Source organism: Falco biarmicus, chromosome 1, assembly GCF_023638135.1.
Source record: "Falco biarmicus isolate bFalBia1 chromosome 1, bFalBia1.pri, whole genome shotgun sequence".
In the NCBI taxonomy this organism is placed as follows: domain Eukaryota; kingdom Metazoa; phylum Chordata; class Aves; order Falconiformes; family Falconidae; genus Falco; species Falco biarmicus.
In genome coordinates, this window is record NC_079288.1 from 34,238,582 (window position 1) to 34,257,474 (window position 18,893).

The window sequence follows — 18,893 nt, forward strand, 5'->3', positions numbered from 1 at the left end:
CAAGAGCAGACAGAAAAGCGAATATAAGCAGCAGATAAAAGCACTTCTTTGCTGCTGCCAGTCTACAAAGTTGGAGCTGTCAAGAGGCCAATGCACAAACTGACAAAAATTCAAGGGGTGATGCAGATACAATATGGTGAGTGGAGAAGGTTGGAATTATTCAAGAGCTTATAGTCATGTGAACAGAGGGCAATTACAGAAATCTGATTTTCAGGACAGATAAACAGCACAGGCCCACACCAAGCACCGACACCATGGGGTGATGGAGCTGGGTACTGTGGGCAAATCAAGTTTACTAGGACTTCACCAACACTTTATAAATCCAACTAGAAAATGGAATGCCAAATTTGGCTGAGCAGCAGCTAAAGGTGAGCCATCCAGCCAGGTCTGGGCCCCTTCTGTCCTAATGCTACGCTACACATTGATTTTAGAGGAATTAAGCACCACATGGTAATTGAGAACGCCAAGACAACAACCCAGCTCTACTCTCGCTTTCTGCCACTAATACACCCTGTATCACTAGGCGTGTTTCTCACCAGTGAGGCAGGATGAGGACAGTGAGCTTTCTCAGGTGACATCTATCAGTACTTACTCATGTCCAGGCTCACAGCTCATTACCAAAATAGTACCAGCTACACACTGGGTAGAGGGGAAACCAGAGCTCCTTCAGTTACACACAAGAGGGAACAGCAAAGTCTCCTATCTCATACTTTGTTTGGGTACAGGTTTTGCTATTTCTTAAAAATAGAAATGAAAAACAGTCCTGTGAAAATGGCATCTCCGCGCACAGCTTGAGCTAGCTAGTACTCCAAGTTAAAAACGCTTCTGTATCTGGTTTTTTAGGTAACTACTGGGGGAAAAAGATTTCTCATCCACCCCAAAATAATCTCCCAGTAGTCTAGGTATTTGCAGAGTTGACCTGGTTTGCTGGTCCAGCACCCCATCACATCCCAACTGCCAGTAAAACAGGGAGAGACCACTGATTTCTGCAGAAACACAAATTAGTGGAGAACTCCAGCTTACACTTGAGCATGTTTTATTTTCAGCAGCGACTCAAGTGTGGCTCATCTTTAAAACATGTCCAAAAAGAGGACAGGCTTTTTGGTTTTTTTTAAATTAATTAATTCCACACTAACACATTGCTGCTTTTTGGATGCAAGGAGAGGACGATTCCAACGGACCTCAGAGCACCATGAAGGACACCCCCTCCCCTCTCCTGGGTGCTCCTCACCTGCTGAAAACTGTAGAGCTGAAAAGCTGCTCCACACATGAGACCGCCCCAGCACTCATTAGCTGCAGACATCTCAGAAACAGCCAACAAACCCAGCCGTCTCCTCCCCAGACATGCCACCTCCAGAGCCCCCACATTCCTGAGCGCCAGCAGGCAACGCCAAAGATGGGTTCCTGCTGCATCCCCTGCAGTGGGCAGGGCAGCAGGCAGGGCCTGTGAGATCACCACAAGGATGGCTTCTCGTGTTCCTCCGCAGAAGGGCAGGCAGTGTTAGATACTAACCTGCTTCTCTGTCCTCCTCACCTGCCTCCTGCAACACTCGCCCAGTCTTCTGGCCTCCCAGAACCATCAATGTTCCCTCCCAGTTGGCACATGTTCATTCTTTACATTAATTAAAAGATCTCTAAGTGGGACAAAACACCATCAGCCAGGTGAACAAGCTATAAAGTAATTCACCAACATCCTCAGCTCTAACTCCACAGCACAAGGTTTCAGCACCCATTTACAGAGTGTCTTATTCCCTTGGATCAGATCAGAAAAGCCTGGAAAAACAAGAGTTTGGTTTAGTTTTTTTCTCCCATCAGCTCCCTGGCCTGAACCACAGCATTGCCCTGCAAACAGCTGAGTCAGCACAACTGTGAGGCAGCTCAGAAACGAGCATCCGCAGCCAAATCAGCACTGCTGCTGCACTGTCCTTACCCTGAATGGCCTGAGCTCGCTGGAGTTAGGAAGTCAGCATGTCCAGAGCCTTAAGACAGGAAGTCTCTGCATTTGCTATTTTTGTGTAAAGACACAAACCAAAATAACTGTGCATGACTCCAGAGGCAACATCACTGACATCCTCCTGCAGCCCCTGGCTAGGCGGGAGCTCAGCAGCCAGCTGCCTGTGCCGCTCCCCGCCTGCCCCAGCACTGCCCACAGCCTGACGCTCAAAAAAGTAAAGGTAAAGGCACACACCAGCTTCTCTCACATGCAAGATCCTTCTCCAAACACCCACCCAGCTAGAGGACTCACTTCCCACTATGGGATGTTCAGAGGACCAATAGCCATCACACCCAGCTCACCACAGCTGTGACCTGGCACAATGTCACACTCTGCCAGGCAAAACAAGGGTCCCTAGAAACTTCCATCTTCTCTTCAGTCAGCTGTATTCTCCATCAGTATTCACATACATACCGCAGCTGAAATATTAAGGGACAGAGAGTTCACAATACTTTATGTAATTAAATCCATAGATGCTAGTGCCCCAGAACACAGCATACTTAAACAATTATGGGAATTGGTAAATGGCTCACACACTAATCAACTTCTGTATGACCTTGTGGGATGGCTAATTATACAAAAGTCAGACCACATTAGTCCAGGACCAGGGCTTTATTCTCCTGCAAGTCAAACCACTGGCACTCTGGCATTCTGCTGCTCTCTATAAACCATTATATTAAGCACAGACTCTGCCCGCACAGTGCCTCTGGCAGCCAGCCTCCCAAACAACCCACCCACTGGTGCACACATGAAAATATTAATGCGCTCCCTTCTGAAAGTGTGGTTACACTAATTTTATGTTGACTGCGTGTTTTCATAAGCCAGCAGCATTAGACAGAGAGCTGCACCCCGCAGTCACACCGTGGCACACTGTGGTTTTGGTGTGCACACAGCAGCATTTCCCCTGGGGAAGCAGAGGATGCACTGAAGCAACCACAACCTTCCTCGGTGGTGACTCTGAGAGATAAGCTTCACAAACATTCTACCTACAGATGCATATTCTCTGTAGTTGATAGCACAGAACAGCACCTGCAGCTGCCCCAGAGCCCAAACCTGGACCAGGACAGCAAGATGCTATACAAGCACTGCACCAAAACAGCCCAGGCTATGTATGCAACAAGTACCACAGCTTTCCTCTGTCTAACCCTCACACACACCATTTCTGAAGTACTCGGTGCATTTTCTGAAGCTACATTTTCTTTTTAAGCAGAGCATTATAAAATCAGGCGCTTGCTAACTCTTTTATCTTGTATAAGGCCTGATTTCCAGCATTCAAAGTAAGATCTGGCAGTGGTTTTATTTTAGGACAGAGGCGATAACCAGTTTTTTAATACATTCATGGATTTTGCTCTCTGCAACTTGAAGCCATGCTTGTTTGTGGAAGAAAACCAAACATTAATCCCAAGAATTATGAACATTGAAATATTTCTAAAATACTCTGTTTGTTAAGCACCTAACTGATCCATTACACAATGGAACAGTAAAAATGACACTGTGGACTGCATAACAGGCATGGCTCTCTGACAGCTTTATAGCTTTATATTAATGCAGTTGCCCCAAAGGTATACTAATAAACACCACACCATAGCTTAGTGAGTGTAGGGGGCAGAAGGAGAAGTATGTATGGAGAGAGACAGCTCGGCTAAATATATGGGTCATTCATCTACCAAACTATCCTAAGCTATGGGTGAATCAGAAAGACACAGCTCCAGCACTGTGTTGTGAACCGGTGTTCCCTATAGTGCCACTGACCACTGCACTCAGTGCCTCTTACAGCACTCTCTGTCCACAAGGACCAATACAAAGTCTCCAGGACAAAGGCGCATACATCCTGCCTTCCAGAAGAAGCATCATTAGCTCATTTTTACCAGCTCGCTATAATTTACAGTCACTACCAGGGGCTTTAAAGACCTGCTCAATGCTGCATGACCAGATGAGATTATGTTTGGTACGCACAGTATTGTTTAAAACCCTTTGTGTCTCTGTGAAACCACCAGCTATTTTTAATTGCATATGAAATAGTATCTGCCAGGGTTTCTGCACAATTTAGCTAGCACAGAAGAGCTCGTTTACAAGGAGCTTTTAAAAAGGATCCAGTTGCAGATTCGCACACTAAGACACACTCTACCTGACTGGTTGTTCCTCATGCGGATGGCTTTTGCTTTGGCCAGCTCCAGGGCTGTGACCCAGCGCTGCCTCTCCACTTCCGAGTTTGCCTTTAAGTGGTACGTCCTTCCCCCGTTCGAAAGCACTATGTTACAAGAGTCCTCTGTATCGATATGAGCCGTGGACAGGTTGATGGTCCCGCGACATGTATGGGCCATTTCTGCCTGCGTCCTGCAGGGGAACAGAGGGAAAAAGAAGTATCAGTCTCCCTGCACCCAGCCTGTCCCCAAAATCCCACCAAAACTCCCTCCCGCTCAGCGGAGACCTGTGGAAACGTCCCAAGCAGGCAGCAAGCCCATCAAAGCCACCAAAGCTAGGCAAGCTCCTCGAACAGAAAAACAAGGATGGGATGTAGCACATAGATCGAGCTTGTTCCCTTGTACAAACATCACCCCCATCATTTAGCCTGCTGGTTTCACATCCTGCTGTGCTGACTGCTTCTGGTTGCCCTAAAAGTAAAACTACCAAGTGCACACCACTGGCCTTTCTCATCTCATTTGCATTGCTGCTTTTCTCCCTTCTCCCTGCTATCCCACCTCCAGCATCTAGTATTTTGTGGCTCTTTATATCCTCTCCTTTCAATCACTATTTTTTCTCCAGTTGTGGTAAGATCTCACATGCAAAGATCTCCACTTGTAAGGCAAATTAAAGCAGCACAATTCTTTTTCAGCTGTTAAAGCACCTTTACTACTGGCAAAATTGCTTAGCACTTCTTGAACTTCAGTAGGCTCACCCACATGAGCAGAAAGCATTCCTGGGGCTCACCTCCCAAAGAACCAGTCCTCCTTCCACCCCAGCTGGACATCCCAGGGAGAACCCACCCTTACCCACAACGATCCCACTGCTGACAGCTGCATCCAGGACTTCATGTCCAGGGGCCAAAGCCCCCCAGCCCATACACAACCCTGCCTCATGCCACAGCCCCAGCCAAGGACAAAGCACAGCAGGTTGCTTCAAAGCAACAGCCCGTGCAGCATCCACAATAGCTGCTGCTCTATCATGAAAATATTTCCACATCTTCAGACATTATTACCTCTCCATGGGCTTTTAGCTTTAAAGCTGAAACGACTACTTATTATTTATTAGTTTTCCTCTTTCCCCTCACCAGCTCTTGGGCCCCAGGAGAGCGGCCAGTCCCATGCTGCCAGTACCACACCAGCCAAGAGCCGCCTTCTTGTGCACAGAGATGCCTTGTCTTTTCAGAGCATGCAAGCTGTGGAAGAGCCACATAGAAACCGACAGCCACTTCTTAAAACATGACTTAACAGTGTTTTCAGAAGCAACTGAAGCAATTTTTTAAAAAATAGTTACAAAGACTAGGTTTTTTAAGGCACTTGGGTACAAAGATAAAGGCTGAAATAGTCCCAAAACTGCCTCCACACCCACTGCTGCATTGCAGATGCCTAAAATAGCTCTACAAGCATTAAGCCAGTAAGTCCTCAAGGTTTCCCACCAGCCCAGCAGACACACTCAGAGCAGCCAGCACAGGCACAGCCGACAGCATCACTAACACCACACAAACCCCAGCAAGACCAGGGCAAACACGGCAGCCACTGGCCTCCACTGCCCTGCTCCCACCCCAGGGGCTGCATGTTCTCCAGCCTGGGGTATAGAGGCTGCAACCCCCATGTCCCTCCAGCCAGGAAGGGCTGAGCAGCACCTGGAAGCGAGGACCTTTGGACAGGAGGAAACATGAGAATTTTCCTTGATCCTCATTGTATTTTTCCATCTTTTACCATCCACCTTTTACTTTAGTTCATTAATTTTTTTTTACTTTGAAATGGGAAAGGGGATGGACAAAATCAATCAGCTGTGCTGCATGCATACCCACTCCCAATCCTCATTCCTCATCCACCCTGACAACCTTCCCACTGCCCAGTGCCTTCTCCCCCTGCCACACTGCCTATTCCCTCCCTGAAAGTGGGACTACAATAAACACATTTGGCATTAGACCACTTCTAGATCCACAGCCATCCCCTGTTCCCCCCAGCACCCACAAGCCACTTACCACCTTGCATTTACACTGCACAGCAAGGCGGGATCCTTCCCAGCTTGTCCACACTCCTGACCTTGTTAAACAGCTGATGTAGAACAGCCATCATTAACACTTTGAAAATTCAGTTCCCCTTTTCCTCCCTTCTGCTGCCAGCTATCACTTCCCATAGCAGTTCAATCTTCCTCAGCGTGTTCACCATTTTTACCCACATAACTAGTCAAAGGTCCGAGGAGAGTTTTCAAGACTGTAAATTCCCTTAAGTCCAGGTGACCATGCTGGGGGAAAGAGATGGGAGCAGGACAATGCTATCATAGGACAAATATGCCTTGTATACTTTTAAATGCTCTTGTCTGAGTCATTTCCAGAGTCCTCTCTCCTACCCTTTTCCTAACATTATGACATGCTGGAATTCAGCAGATGTCAGGCAATCATTGCAAGGATTTTGCTAGTATTTCAGCAAAATACATTACTACACAGTTGCTCACCGACTTGCAATAGCAGGAGGAATTGCAGTCACTTGTAGAATTACATGCCCCTTTCCTCCCCCCCAAGCCTAGCAGCACAGTCCTCACCCAGGAACATTGCCCCATCAGTTCTGGATGGAGGCCTGTCTGAAATGCCCTGGGGGTACTGAAGGAGCCACCAGATCCAGAGGCAGGACAGGCTCTTGCCTCATCAGCCTTGACAATTTATAGAACAGTTTGCATCAGCCACAGGCAGCTGGTGTGAGCACCGTGGGTGAGGATGAACTATTTGCTCAGGGCAGCAAAGTAACTCAGAGCACAAGGTCTAGAGAAGAACTGGTGCTCCTCACACACCTGACTGCTTTTTAAAGTTCAGCCTTGTTACCTGAAGTTATTTTCCAAACAGCACACTTATTTCCAACTAGTTTTGAAGGCTTGAAAGCTATTCGTGCATGATAAAGCACCTAACAGTGAGAAGACCTCACCCCAGCTGTACAAGACTACTTCAGACTCCAGAAGCAGCGAACAACTCTTGCTTCGCAGCTTTGAACCCTCAGTTATGTAGCTCTGCTTTAAGTCCCATATCTGTCTGTTTTTCCATCAGCCTTCTGCTATTTTTCTCCACTTCTTCCTTGTTCCTTTACCCTACATGTCTTAACCCAGCTATTTGCTCCTAAAACTACAATACCCCCAGGCCCAGAAGGTCTTTGCTGATCCTCACAGGCCAATGCCAAGTCTCTCCCTCTGCCTCTGATTTCCCTCTACACAGAGTCCTCCTCATCTCCATTCAGGGCATCCAGTTACTCCTTTTTTCCACTGCGAACAGCCTTCCTCCACCCCAACAGCAGCCACCCTGATGCACAGCTCCCAGATCATTAATAACACCTCCACAAACGTACTGAAGTCCAAAAGTGATCACTGGCCACTGCTTTTTCAAAATTTTAAAATCAATTCACATCTTTAAAGGTAGGAGCTGAACAAGTCATCAGCTGCTGAGTGCTGGAAGCTTTCATGAAGGCACACATCACCAGCTCGGCAAGTAGACCATTCCCACCACTGCCAGGAGCATCTCCCCTTACTCCTGAAAGACTCAAGGCAGTTTGCACATTGCTTCCTTCTCTGTGGCCTGGAGCACAGTGACAGCCCCATCACATCACACGAGCAGCGGTATGGCAAATATCTGATTTTCAACACTGTTCACACGCAGCATCTGTAAAAGCCACCACATGTTGGTGATGAGCTTCCTACACCTTCTGGCCCTGCTCCACATGCTGATACAGCAGGAGAGCCAAATTTTGGCTGCACTTTGCTCCCCAAGGAACACATCACAAATAGGAGTCTCTAGGTCTCTTTAGGGAGGTTTTACAGGCATAGCCTTGAATTACTCTCAGATAGTGTTGGCAATGGAGTTCATTATGGGATGGAGATACGGTTCCTACCAGGGGAGAACAGGCAGCAATCCAGAGATACTCACTACCAACCTTATTGCTGGGATTGCATGTTACGCAGAAAGAAGCCATTCTGGCTGAACACGAATTCAAATCCCCAAGCCCCACAACCCTAACTACAGCATCCTGAGGACTTCTCTTGCCTGCCCAGCCCCGACGCTGTTTTGCAGAACAGATTTAACCTAGGGTCACATCCAAGCTCAACATGCAGACACAGAAGCCGTGCAGAAATGAAAGCATCTTGGTACCTCCCAAGGACCTACGGTTCATGTCTCACAGCACCACAGGGTAAGTTCAAACTCAGTCTACAGTGTGGTAACGTTTGCTTGCAGTGGGGGTGAACTGGCTCCAAATGAAATCAAGCACTGAATTTCATTTCCAAAGTCATTCTCTTCATGATGCAGTACATACCGGTGGGTTCTCAGAAGGGATTACTTCCCACCTGGAGAGAACTGCAAAAATTATTTTCTCTTCTACACAAAAAGGTGACTTCACTATATCAGTTTAAGTCATGTTAAACAGCCTTGCTCTCCCACTCAAGACGACTGTTAAGCTACCTTCCCATGCCAATCTGCATGGGAAATCAAATCCTACCAATCAGCACCCACACACGAGGCAAGCACCTGACTCAGCCCCAAGCCAACAAGCAAGCAATCTCCTCTATCCACATGCAAGGGGGAGGGGAAAAAAGAAAAAAAAAAAGGTGCCCTTCAGAAGCACTCGTGGTCAGCTGGATCTGCTTATTCACCACTAACAGCTCAACTATTGCATAACATGATCCAGGCAGATTTTCTGATTCTCAACTTTCTGCAATAATCTGAGCACTGCACATATGGGAGAGCACCTGGGCAGGCTGCAAAAAAGCCAAAGGGAGTGTAAACATGGACATAGACCACACAGAGCTGGACAGAGATTAATACCTAGGATTCTTCTGCTGCTCCCTCTCAAAGCTAATGATGGGACTCTCCTTCAGAGATACAAAATTACAGCTGCACGTGGGAGATGGAAGAGGACTGCTTGCATACAGCCCTTGCCAATATACACAGTGAGAGGGGCTAAAACAATTTTAAAAAACAATACCTGCAGGTGTTAAAAACCAGGGAGGACTTAAGCATCCATCCGGCAAGGGGAAAACTTAACATCCTGGGTGAATATAACCCCTTACCCCCCAGAGCACAGCAGCAAGATCCTCAAAGCACCAGGGCAAGCTCCATGCAAGTCTTGAGCTATTAACCAAGCCATAGGCTACATGGCCCTGCCAGGGCTGCCCAGCTCCAGCATGTGGCTCCAGACAAAAAAGGCCAGGAATTGTGGAGGCAGATCTCATGGCTTATTCCCAAATTCATTCTTGTAGCAACAACGGTGCTGCCCATAGATGCACTAGGATCATCAGAAAGGAGTTTTCTTACTCTAAAAGCACGAACATACTTTCTCATGATGCCAGCAGGTCTCTACTTCAACTGTCAAACCTACTCTGGATACACAGGTCCCAGTTCCTGCACAGATTCTGTCAAAGCTAGCAGAAGATGCTGTTCTGAATATGGCCACATTTGCGTTTTTTATTTTGACAGTGTGTAGGACACAAATTTCAGACTGGCATCATCACTCAGGCACCCTACCACAAGTACAGCAAAGCTCTTGCATCACAGCAATTTCCAGAATGCTGGATTTTGCAAAAACCTTCAAAGACCTTGTTATTAAAATATTATTTGCAGCATTTCTCTCTCTTTTTTTTTTTTGTGGGGGGAGGGGTGCTGGAAAATCTGCTTCAGCTACTTTAATACCACAAATCTAAACATACAGAGCTTGACAACTTATCAGCATCAGTTACTTAAAAAGGCCTTCAGTATAAGACTCCTGGAGTCTAAATTTTAGCAACTCATTCTGCAGCCTGTCAGATCAGCTACATGCCGTACTGCAATAAAAGAACAACAAATCATGATTTAAAGACCTGCTTTCCAGTTCTGAATGAATACTTGAGCTACACTAGGCTTCCGAGTATGCCAGTGCTATACAAGAGAAAGATGTTCCTACTTTTCAACAACTGTAAGAAATCTTACTATATATGAAATGATGAAATTCCTTTGTAAGAGCTCAGAAGACAGATTTACCAACAGCGGAGGTGAAAAAGTAGATCATCTACTAGCTCCACAGCTCTGGTTTCAGTGGTATCATAACAGCCAGAGATTTAGCCTCAGATGCTGGTAAGGTGTTGCTTATACGGGTTTTGTAATAACTGCATGGCTCTGCTGGAAGTTAATAAGACGCAGCAAGCAATAAACAGCTCCAGCTCACGCTGCTCCTAAACACACCATTCACTTAAAGCAAGCAAGCATGACAGATGCTCACAGAATTTCTCTGCTAAGATTTCCTTTCCACCAGCAAGGCTCAACACCATTTCTGGGCAGCCTCATCTGTCCTGAAACTCGATCACTCCTTTTCTCACAGCTCAGACAGGATCAGGCAAAGAACTCCAGCAGGGAACAGAGATTGCTCTGCACAGGACCCACTTTCCAGGTGGCCAGCAGTATTTCAGCGTGCTTTATAGCTTGAGCACCAACAAGGAGGTCAAGGAGAGCACAGCAGCCCAACTTTGAGACCAGAGCACACACCTGCAACCCTGGCAGCTCAAAAGCTCAGTTCAGCTAAGCACAGTGGGTATGACACATGTACGGATCTTGTTACACCCTAGCTAGGAGCATCCAGCATCACAAGGGCGCTAAAAATGCTCAGGCTAGTGACTGTGCAGCTCTCCAAAGCGGCTAATCCACAAAAAACTCAGCAGGAAGCTACGAAAAGACTGACCTGAGGCTTCTCTCCTAAGCTGGGAGGGCCAATACTGCTTGCTCGTGGGTTCCCAACACCACTCCATACCACTCGGCATGTTCACAGGAAAATCCAAACACAAATTAAGTTATACCCCAAAAAATAACCTCCTGAAATACGCACTCACTTGCTTCCTAGAGATCCTTCTCCTACTATCTCAAAACCTTGCCATAAGCCTCAGTAACCAGCACACCTGATTCTACATTTTAAATACTTAATTCCCATCTTATCACTCCTACAGTCGTTCTGTTTTCTGGTATAAATGTAGGTTACTGCAGGGCTCAAACTTGTCCCCATGCTGAGAGCCACAGCCACCTCCCTGGAACAAACTCAGAGAGGCACAAGGTGAGCAGCATTTAAACAGTCACATATTCTTGTCTTTCCTATTCCAGCATGTCCTTCCCCTTGGGGTTTCACTCACCACAGTTATGCCACAACAAGTAAAATTTGGGCACATACGTTAGAGGCTGCTGCATCTGAACCTCCAAGTGTCTGACCACACATTTCAAAAAATTCATCCCCAGTGTAAGCAAGGATGCGAACGCCAGCACAGCTCATAAGCAGCCATCTGAGTCATTCTTCCCTTGGGAAAGCAGCACTGAGTGTTTATACAGAAATCTGCTGTGAGCTACAGCCCTGGCAACAGGCAAGAGGTACTAGCAGACACACTAGACCATTTGCCAGGTTATCACTCAGCTGCTTGGTCACTATTTACCAACGAGGAAATATTTCCTAATTTAAATAACTTTTACAGGAAAATCTACTGATGTTGCCATGCAATCTCCTTTGGTCTTTTTTCCTTCTCTCAAAGATTACTTGAGCTGTAACAGCTCATAATGTGTGGCTGAAGTTTTACAAGGAAGCTTTACTGTTCACGTTTGAGTTTTGATTGTAGGTCCAGAAACAGCCTCCCCAGCACCACTGGCATCACCGTGACAGCTGGCTCCTGCAGGTCACACGCTTCAGCTGAGATGATGAACACAGCACAGGGACAGATCCAAGCGGTTCACCACCATCAGGGACGTTTCTGACTTGTACTCTGGAACCCTTACGAAGGATTCAGGGAGAAAACAAGGGACACATGAAGCGTCTGAAAAGGAAAAGTTACAGACTGTCATAGAAAAGAGTGAAACTATGGGGGCAGGCGGTTTGAGTCGTGGAAGTGAGATACAGAGACCTTACAGCAACATTACCACTACACATATGGCATGAAGCTGTACACAAATCCCAGGTCCATTTCTGGAGCTAGAAAACACACACCTCAAGGAGCTTCCTCTGTGAGCTCCACCACCACACTGTATTTCAAGAGCTAGATGCTCAGAAACACTTTTTGGCTGCCATATCTCAACAAAATTACAAATCTAGGCTTCTGCACCGGTGCTGCAGATCACACCCAAAAACCAATGCAACACAGCCAGAAGTAAACACTGCATCCTTGCAGCACAAACCCAGCATCTCAGCATACCCTCCAACATACCAGGAGACCTGGAAAGGACAGGACTGATAAACATGTTGGTCTGGAGATGCCGGTGCACATCTGGTGTCAAAGCAGCTCAAGGACCCAAATGACAACTCACAGCCCAAGAACTGAAGAGCGCTGTAGCAAGATGACTGTTGTCAACCATCCCTGAACACCTCCAGCCTGGCTGCCCTGGCCACTCTACCAAATTCAGCCAGCTCAGCACCACCTTACAGCTAGGTTTACAGTTTAGCACTCACACGCTGCCAGACAAACACCACCAGGGTTTGTATCTGTTCCCCGGTTTTCTCAACAAGATGACAAGGATAAACATTTTCATCCTGATCTATCAAGAAGAGAACAAGGCAAAGGAAACTTGTAGTGTAGCAGATGGACTGCAAAGTAACACATCCAGGAGGTACTTCCCCAATTAGAGAGAGGGAGTCCTGTTCCTGCATCTGCTCAGGGCTCCCTGACAGCATATTCCCTCCCACAGGAAGAAGGTAAGTCCCCAGCACTTGCAACTCGGGAGCAGCAGTTCAGCACATCCCAGTCCCAGGGAGATCAGAGGGTTTCTCTGCAGAGGGTTGTGGAAGAGCATCAGCCCCTGCAAAGCACAGTGGTCCAAGACACAGATCATTGTGCATCGCATGACCACGGATATATAGGTATACAGGAAACAGGGCAGGTATTCTTATAACTACCACAAAAAAAGGCAAATGCGCATTGAAGTTCATTTAAGTGTGGGCGTTCTGACAGAGAAGCAGAGTACATCACCAGAAACAGGCAGGAATCCCAACTATAAATGGCTGCGAAGCATCCCTCTGGCTGAGTCTGCTAATTGCTACTACTTCTTACCAGTATTTCAAAACACAGACATTTAATAGAGAAATTGTGCAGACCTCTCATCGCTTGCGTTTGTGCAACAAGATTATTTCACTTCTGTTAACATTACACACATGAAGACCATTCTCTGGTGGTGAAAGTGTAGATGTTTGACCCCTCATCACTCCACATCTGATTACACTGGGACCATACTAATCTCTGCCTTTGCTTTCTCCACTATATGGCAACCTGGAAACATTCAGAAGTTCAGACAGAAAACCACTTTTTAAATCCTGTTTACCCTGGAAAAGAGAGGAACTGGAAAGCCTTGCTGCTTCTTACACCACTGACCTCTCCCAACTTGCCAATGCATCTTCCATGGATTAAGTTGAAACCAGTTTATTCATTTCATTTTCCCATCCCCCTGAAAAGTATCATATGATTAACTAAGTTAAGGGCTCTGCAGCCATAGAGAAATATTTGTACCAGCTGCATAACTGGGAAATGCCCTTTAGAGTAAGCTGCAGAGCCTAATGCAGGCAGAGGCAAGAACAAAAATCAAGGACCAGGAAACAAGCAAAATTGGGCAATGCAATAGATCGGGACAGAAAAGAGGTGATACCGAATGGATTTATACTCTGCCTGGCTCACAGTATAAGCAATGCATTGAAATACTTTCAGCACCTTTTCTTTTTTTTTTCCCTAAGATGATGGAGAACAATCACCACAGTCCACAAGGGTAATCAGGCTGATCCTTCTCTTAATTAATTGCAGATGGAAATTTCTCTCAAGAGATTTTGTTTCATTACTAGAGTGGGGAGCAGCACAAAAGGCAATGCAGTCACAAGCACTCAGGGTGCAGGAAAGGCCATTTGTGCCCATCTGCCACACGGTTCAGCAGCAAGCCTCCCACTTCCCACAGGATGCTGCTCTCTGCTTGCGTTCCACAAAGCACGAACCAACTCTGGACAATGCACAAGGATTTCCATATAGAATTCATAGTCTAACAACTATCTGGATTAGGTCAAGCTCTCTGATCCTTCAGTGACCCCACCAGCACTGCCATACAGTGCAGGGACAGGAGCTGCGCACTCCCCATCTCACCCTGACAACAAAAGGCTGTTGTGCCACCACCGCCTCCTCAACGTCGCCTGTGCCGGCCAGTGGCTCCCTCCCCACCTTGGCACCAGCCTCCAGTCCTATGCCACTGCCACTTCGGCATCCTCTGAGTCCAAGCAGTTAATCTGCACTGAAATCTGGTGCCCAGTTTCACAGTCACCGGCATCCCATTGTCAATACGAGAACCTTTAAAACATTTCAGGCAGAGCAGCCCCATAACTGGGTTACAGAAACCTGCAAGTGCTTCCCGGCACATTTCCTAATAAATTGAGGTTTTGCACGTCCTTTGTTCAGAATAATTGGGGGTATAAAGCCAGTGAAATCTCTGCATTCTCCTTTATGCATGAGAAATTCCAAAAAGCACCTTAAAACTGGTTTTATTTTGAGGCCAAAAGCTCACGTGCCTGAAATTAGGGGATGTAAGTGTGGACACCAAACCTCTTGGGGTTATTGTTCTCCCTTGGTTGAAGGAAAAAGGATTTTTGTGATGACTCAGTTCCACAACACAAATGCCAAGAGAAAGCAGGCGCGTGGCTCAGGAGGTATTTCCCCCAGCTCACACAGTAAGCAGTATTCACGTTCAGCACATCACAAGCTGGTTCAGCACAGCTCTCACAAACCGCAAGCTCCACATGACAAATAGCTCAGATTATTTTTTTCCTTCCTCTTTTTGCCTTCACCAAACCTACCAAATCACAAACAAGCCCCAAACAAGCATATGGTAAGCGTTGTCCTGAGATTTCTGTAAAAAAAATGCGATTTACTTCTATTTAAAGGCCGATTAATCTGCAACTGGCTGCAGTCAGGATGGGCACAGATTAGCAACGATCGGGTTTAAAGGAAAGCCTGCAATCCGGGCTGCAATCCTCACCAGCCGGAGGGATGCCCGCAGATCAGGCACCCTCCACAGATCACAAGAATATTCCCACCCATCCCTGACCTGTCCAGCAGCTTCCCAACCTGACTTCTGGGCCAAGCCCCTACCCACACCTGGGACCCAACACCAATGAGCCTCAGCCAACACTGCACAAGCAAGGATTTAGGGCTGACTTGACTGTAAACCTCTGTGGTAAATAAATGGATGCAGTGAAGCAATCTGGGTTTCACACTCCTTTCTCTAGTGCTTTGCCACTTTAGTTTGGCTGCAACACCTGTGCCAGTGCAGGGCAAGCCTCTGCAAGGAAAAACCCCAAAGACACTTCTGCTTTGCATCATGTACAAATAGAACTTGGTTCTCCATGCTTCACAAAGAAAAAAAAAAAACACCACAAAAACTACAAGGGAGCTTGGGGAAAGTAATCTGTCAGAAACATTCTCACCCACCCCGCGGCAGTGTAGGACAAGGCACTGCACCCACCCCTGACACTGTGTGCCATAAAGGTTTAATGCAAAATCTCACAAGTGCATTAAGCAAACGTTAGCACTTCCAGGTCAGAGGCATCTTCGATGTAACTGAGTGTCAGAAAATTCACTACTGGAGAAGCACACAGGTTTAATAGATGGTCGGGTCAAGAAAATCAACAGCATTGCCCAGCTGAAACATCTCTGAAAACACCCAGGCCTCCCCCCTGCTTCTTTTCTTAAACAAAAGTGTGGCAGACCTGCTGGCTAGATGGCTGAACAGCGCAGCTAGCCCTATTTGGCTTGTCAACAGGCAATCTCCTCCAAATATATAACATATCCAAGCAGAGAGCCAAGCACCCAGCCTCTTGTTTCCCCAAAAAACACTGTGTAAAGCCTGTATAAATGCACACAAACTGAGAAATGCTTTTACTGCTAACATCAGAACCACATCAAAACACATAGATGTACCCCAGCTCCCTTCCCCTCATTCCCCAAAGAGGAGATGTTCTGCTCCTACAGTGCTCCCACAAACAAGATTTCCACCCCAAATAAAAGGATACTCTAAAAGCAATCTACCTAGATTCATGTTCTTCAGGATTAGCTTTTATAACACATTTATGACTCTCCCATGTGCACAGTGCAAGTTTTCTGCCAGGAAAGCTCAGCAGTGATCAGGAGGGGGGAAAAAGGTAAGCCACTGAGCAGGTATCAGCAAGTGTAAGACAGGGTCTGGCAAAGGGATTTTGCATTGGGTTTTTTTATGAAAAAAATGAAGAAATAAAACAAATGATTAAAAAAAAGTTCCCAGTAAGCTTCCCCACTCCTCCCACCATGTCATGCTATCTCCTGTCTGCCTCTGGAGGGGCTGGTGGTGGCCCCAGCTGATAAGGCTATCAGCCCTGTAGACCAGGGCACCCAGAAAGAGCTCTTCAAGCCACTGGTTCGGGTGAGTGGCTTCACCTGCTCCCCAGGGTGAACCTTCACCTTCTTCTGTAGGACAAGAAAAGCTCTCCATGCTGGTGTGGCACTGCACAACCACAGCTTTGCTCCAACGCAACACTGCTGCAACCTCCCAAAAAGGGCTTTTACTCCTCCCTTTCCAGCAGAAGCAGAATGACAGGCTGCAAAGGAGCTCAGCACAGGGAAAGCAAAGCAAAGTGTATCTGGTTGGGAAAATACCCTAGTACTCGGCCAAAAGGAAACCCCATAAGAGTATATCAGAGTACTAAGTGTCCCATTTACAGCAATTAGCCCACAGCTGATACAATAGATGTGACACACAGTTGCCCATCTCAGCTGAGAAACCCAAACCATGAGGTCAGCATCTTTAGCAAAGCCATTAGTGTACAGCTGGGCAGGGGGAAGGCTGCAGCAAGCCGGGCTCTGCATAAGGAGCTGCATCTCCTGCAACAACATTGCCAATGACTGTAACAACACTAGGCACAACAACAAAAAGCTTCTGGGCAAAAGACACAGGCACACCTGTATCACCCTCGGCACTCCCTCACCTGTATTTTGAATGCACTGGCTTTCCTCCCATTTAGGCTCCCCTCTGACTAGTTGCCTAGATGTAGTTCCCTATGATAAAAGCTCAGTTCAGGGGTATGTTCAGGTAACTACAAACACATATGAAAAAGTGCCAAACTGCAACTGCTGGACAGAGCCTGGAGCTTGCAGCCCAGCAGCAACACCAGCAGCTTCGCAGGAGGCAGGCACACGCTCAGTGTTCAAGAGAACCCTGCTAGAAACCCTGTTCGCCTCTTCTAAAAATGCCACAGGAAGCACAGCAGTTCACCATTTTCGTTACTTTCCAAGCAAAAATGCTAAAGATCTAGAGGGGAAAAAACCCACCAAGATTTGTGGGTAGTAGTGCTGCCACATTTAATGCATTAATTAGAAGTTTATGGAAGGTCTGGTCCAGATGCCATCATCTCCACAGAAGTTAGTATAAACTAAGACCTGGGCAACACATGACTTACATGCATGGAGGCCCATTTTTAAGCAAGAACAAACAACAAATGGCGATACAGAACGTTAATTTGACAAATACTGTTACTACACAAGAACACTGAAATAAATGCAATACCAGCAGATGAGAGTCTCAAGCAGTAATTTTTCTTGTTACAGCCTCTGCTTTTAAGTTTTTACTGGTCCTTCAGCCCTTGGGAACTTATATGATTACTTGCGTAATAATCAAAATAAAGATCAGCCATAGTCTGCTCATGTTTGTATTTTCTCACCATCATGGAATCGTATCATAGAACCACAGAATGGTTTGGGTTGGAAAAGACCTTAAGGATCATCTAGTTCCAGCCCCCTGCCACAGGCAGGGACACCCTCCACCACGTCCAAGAGCGTAGAGCACAGAAGGCACAGCACAGTCAATATTAAGATCAGACTTTTATTCCTATCCTGCTGATGTGCCTTCATACTTACAGTATTCAGAATGGTAAAAATATCTTGGTTTTCCAGACTATAGAGTTTAGGGGTGTATCTGCTCTGAGCACAAGACTTACCTAGCCTTTCTGAGACCAAGTGTGGGTTGAAGAGCTTGCTTTCAAGGATTTTTCCATAGCTGCAAGCAGCTCTCTTCGTGCTAGTTACCATCAACGTTAATGTTTTCAGTACCAAACAAATTTTCTTCAGAGACGCTGCCTCTGACCTTGAACATCACTTTTTAAGTCATCGCACTTGTGACTACTTTCAAACAATGCTAAAATTACAGCACAGAATTTCTTTCAGTGTGAAATATTTCTTACAGCTAGATATCTAGATGCAAAGCCCACATGGTTGCACAGACATACTTCTTCCTCTGTTTTAAGGCCTTGGCACAAGAAGACAAAGCTAAAGACCTCACATTTAACACCTCACCTAACTGTTGCCTCTCAGCCCTTGACTGTGAACAAGTTCAGCAACTGCCTTGCTACAGGTTTATCTACTGTACAGCATAAAGGCTGGCTTCTAGGTGGGTGCCAGCACAGATTTGGAAAGCTGTTCATTCAATTGCTTTTTCTCACCAAACACAACAAACAGATGCTTCTGCTCAAGGCAAAAACTCTACATCAGTGGACAACAGCAGTTTCTGAGGCCTCCTGCAACCCAGAAATTTTATTCCATGACCAAAAAAAAGTGTTCAGCTCTACAATCAGCATAACCTACTTTTGGTAGCAATTACCTCTTCTTTGCAGAGATATCAGACACAGCTACCTGTCTTTCAGAACCACTTCAAGTTGCTGGGTAGCGGGCATAACAT

General features: G+C 46.4%; 1 protein-coding gene across 1 annotated transcript in view; it reads right to left on the reverse strand.

Annotated features, from left to right (window-relative positions):
• Window positions 1-18,893, reverse strand: part of OSBP2 (oxysterol binding protein 2) — a 117,404-nt gene that overhangs the window by 82,363 nt on the left and 16,148 nt on the right. The window contains 1 exon segment of the mRNA XM_056342587.1: window positions 4,122-4,330. Within this exon segment, the coding sequence (XP_056198562.1) occupies window positions 4,122-4,330 (209 nt within the window).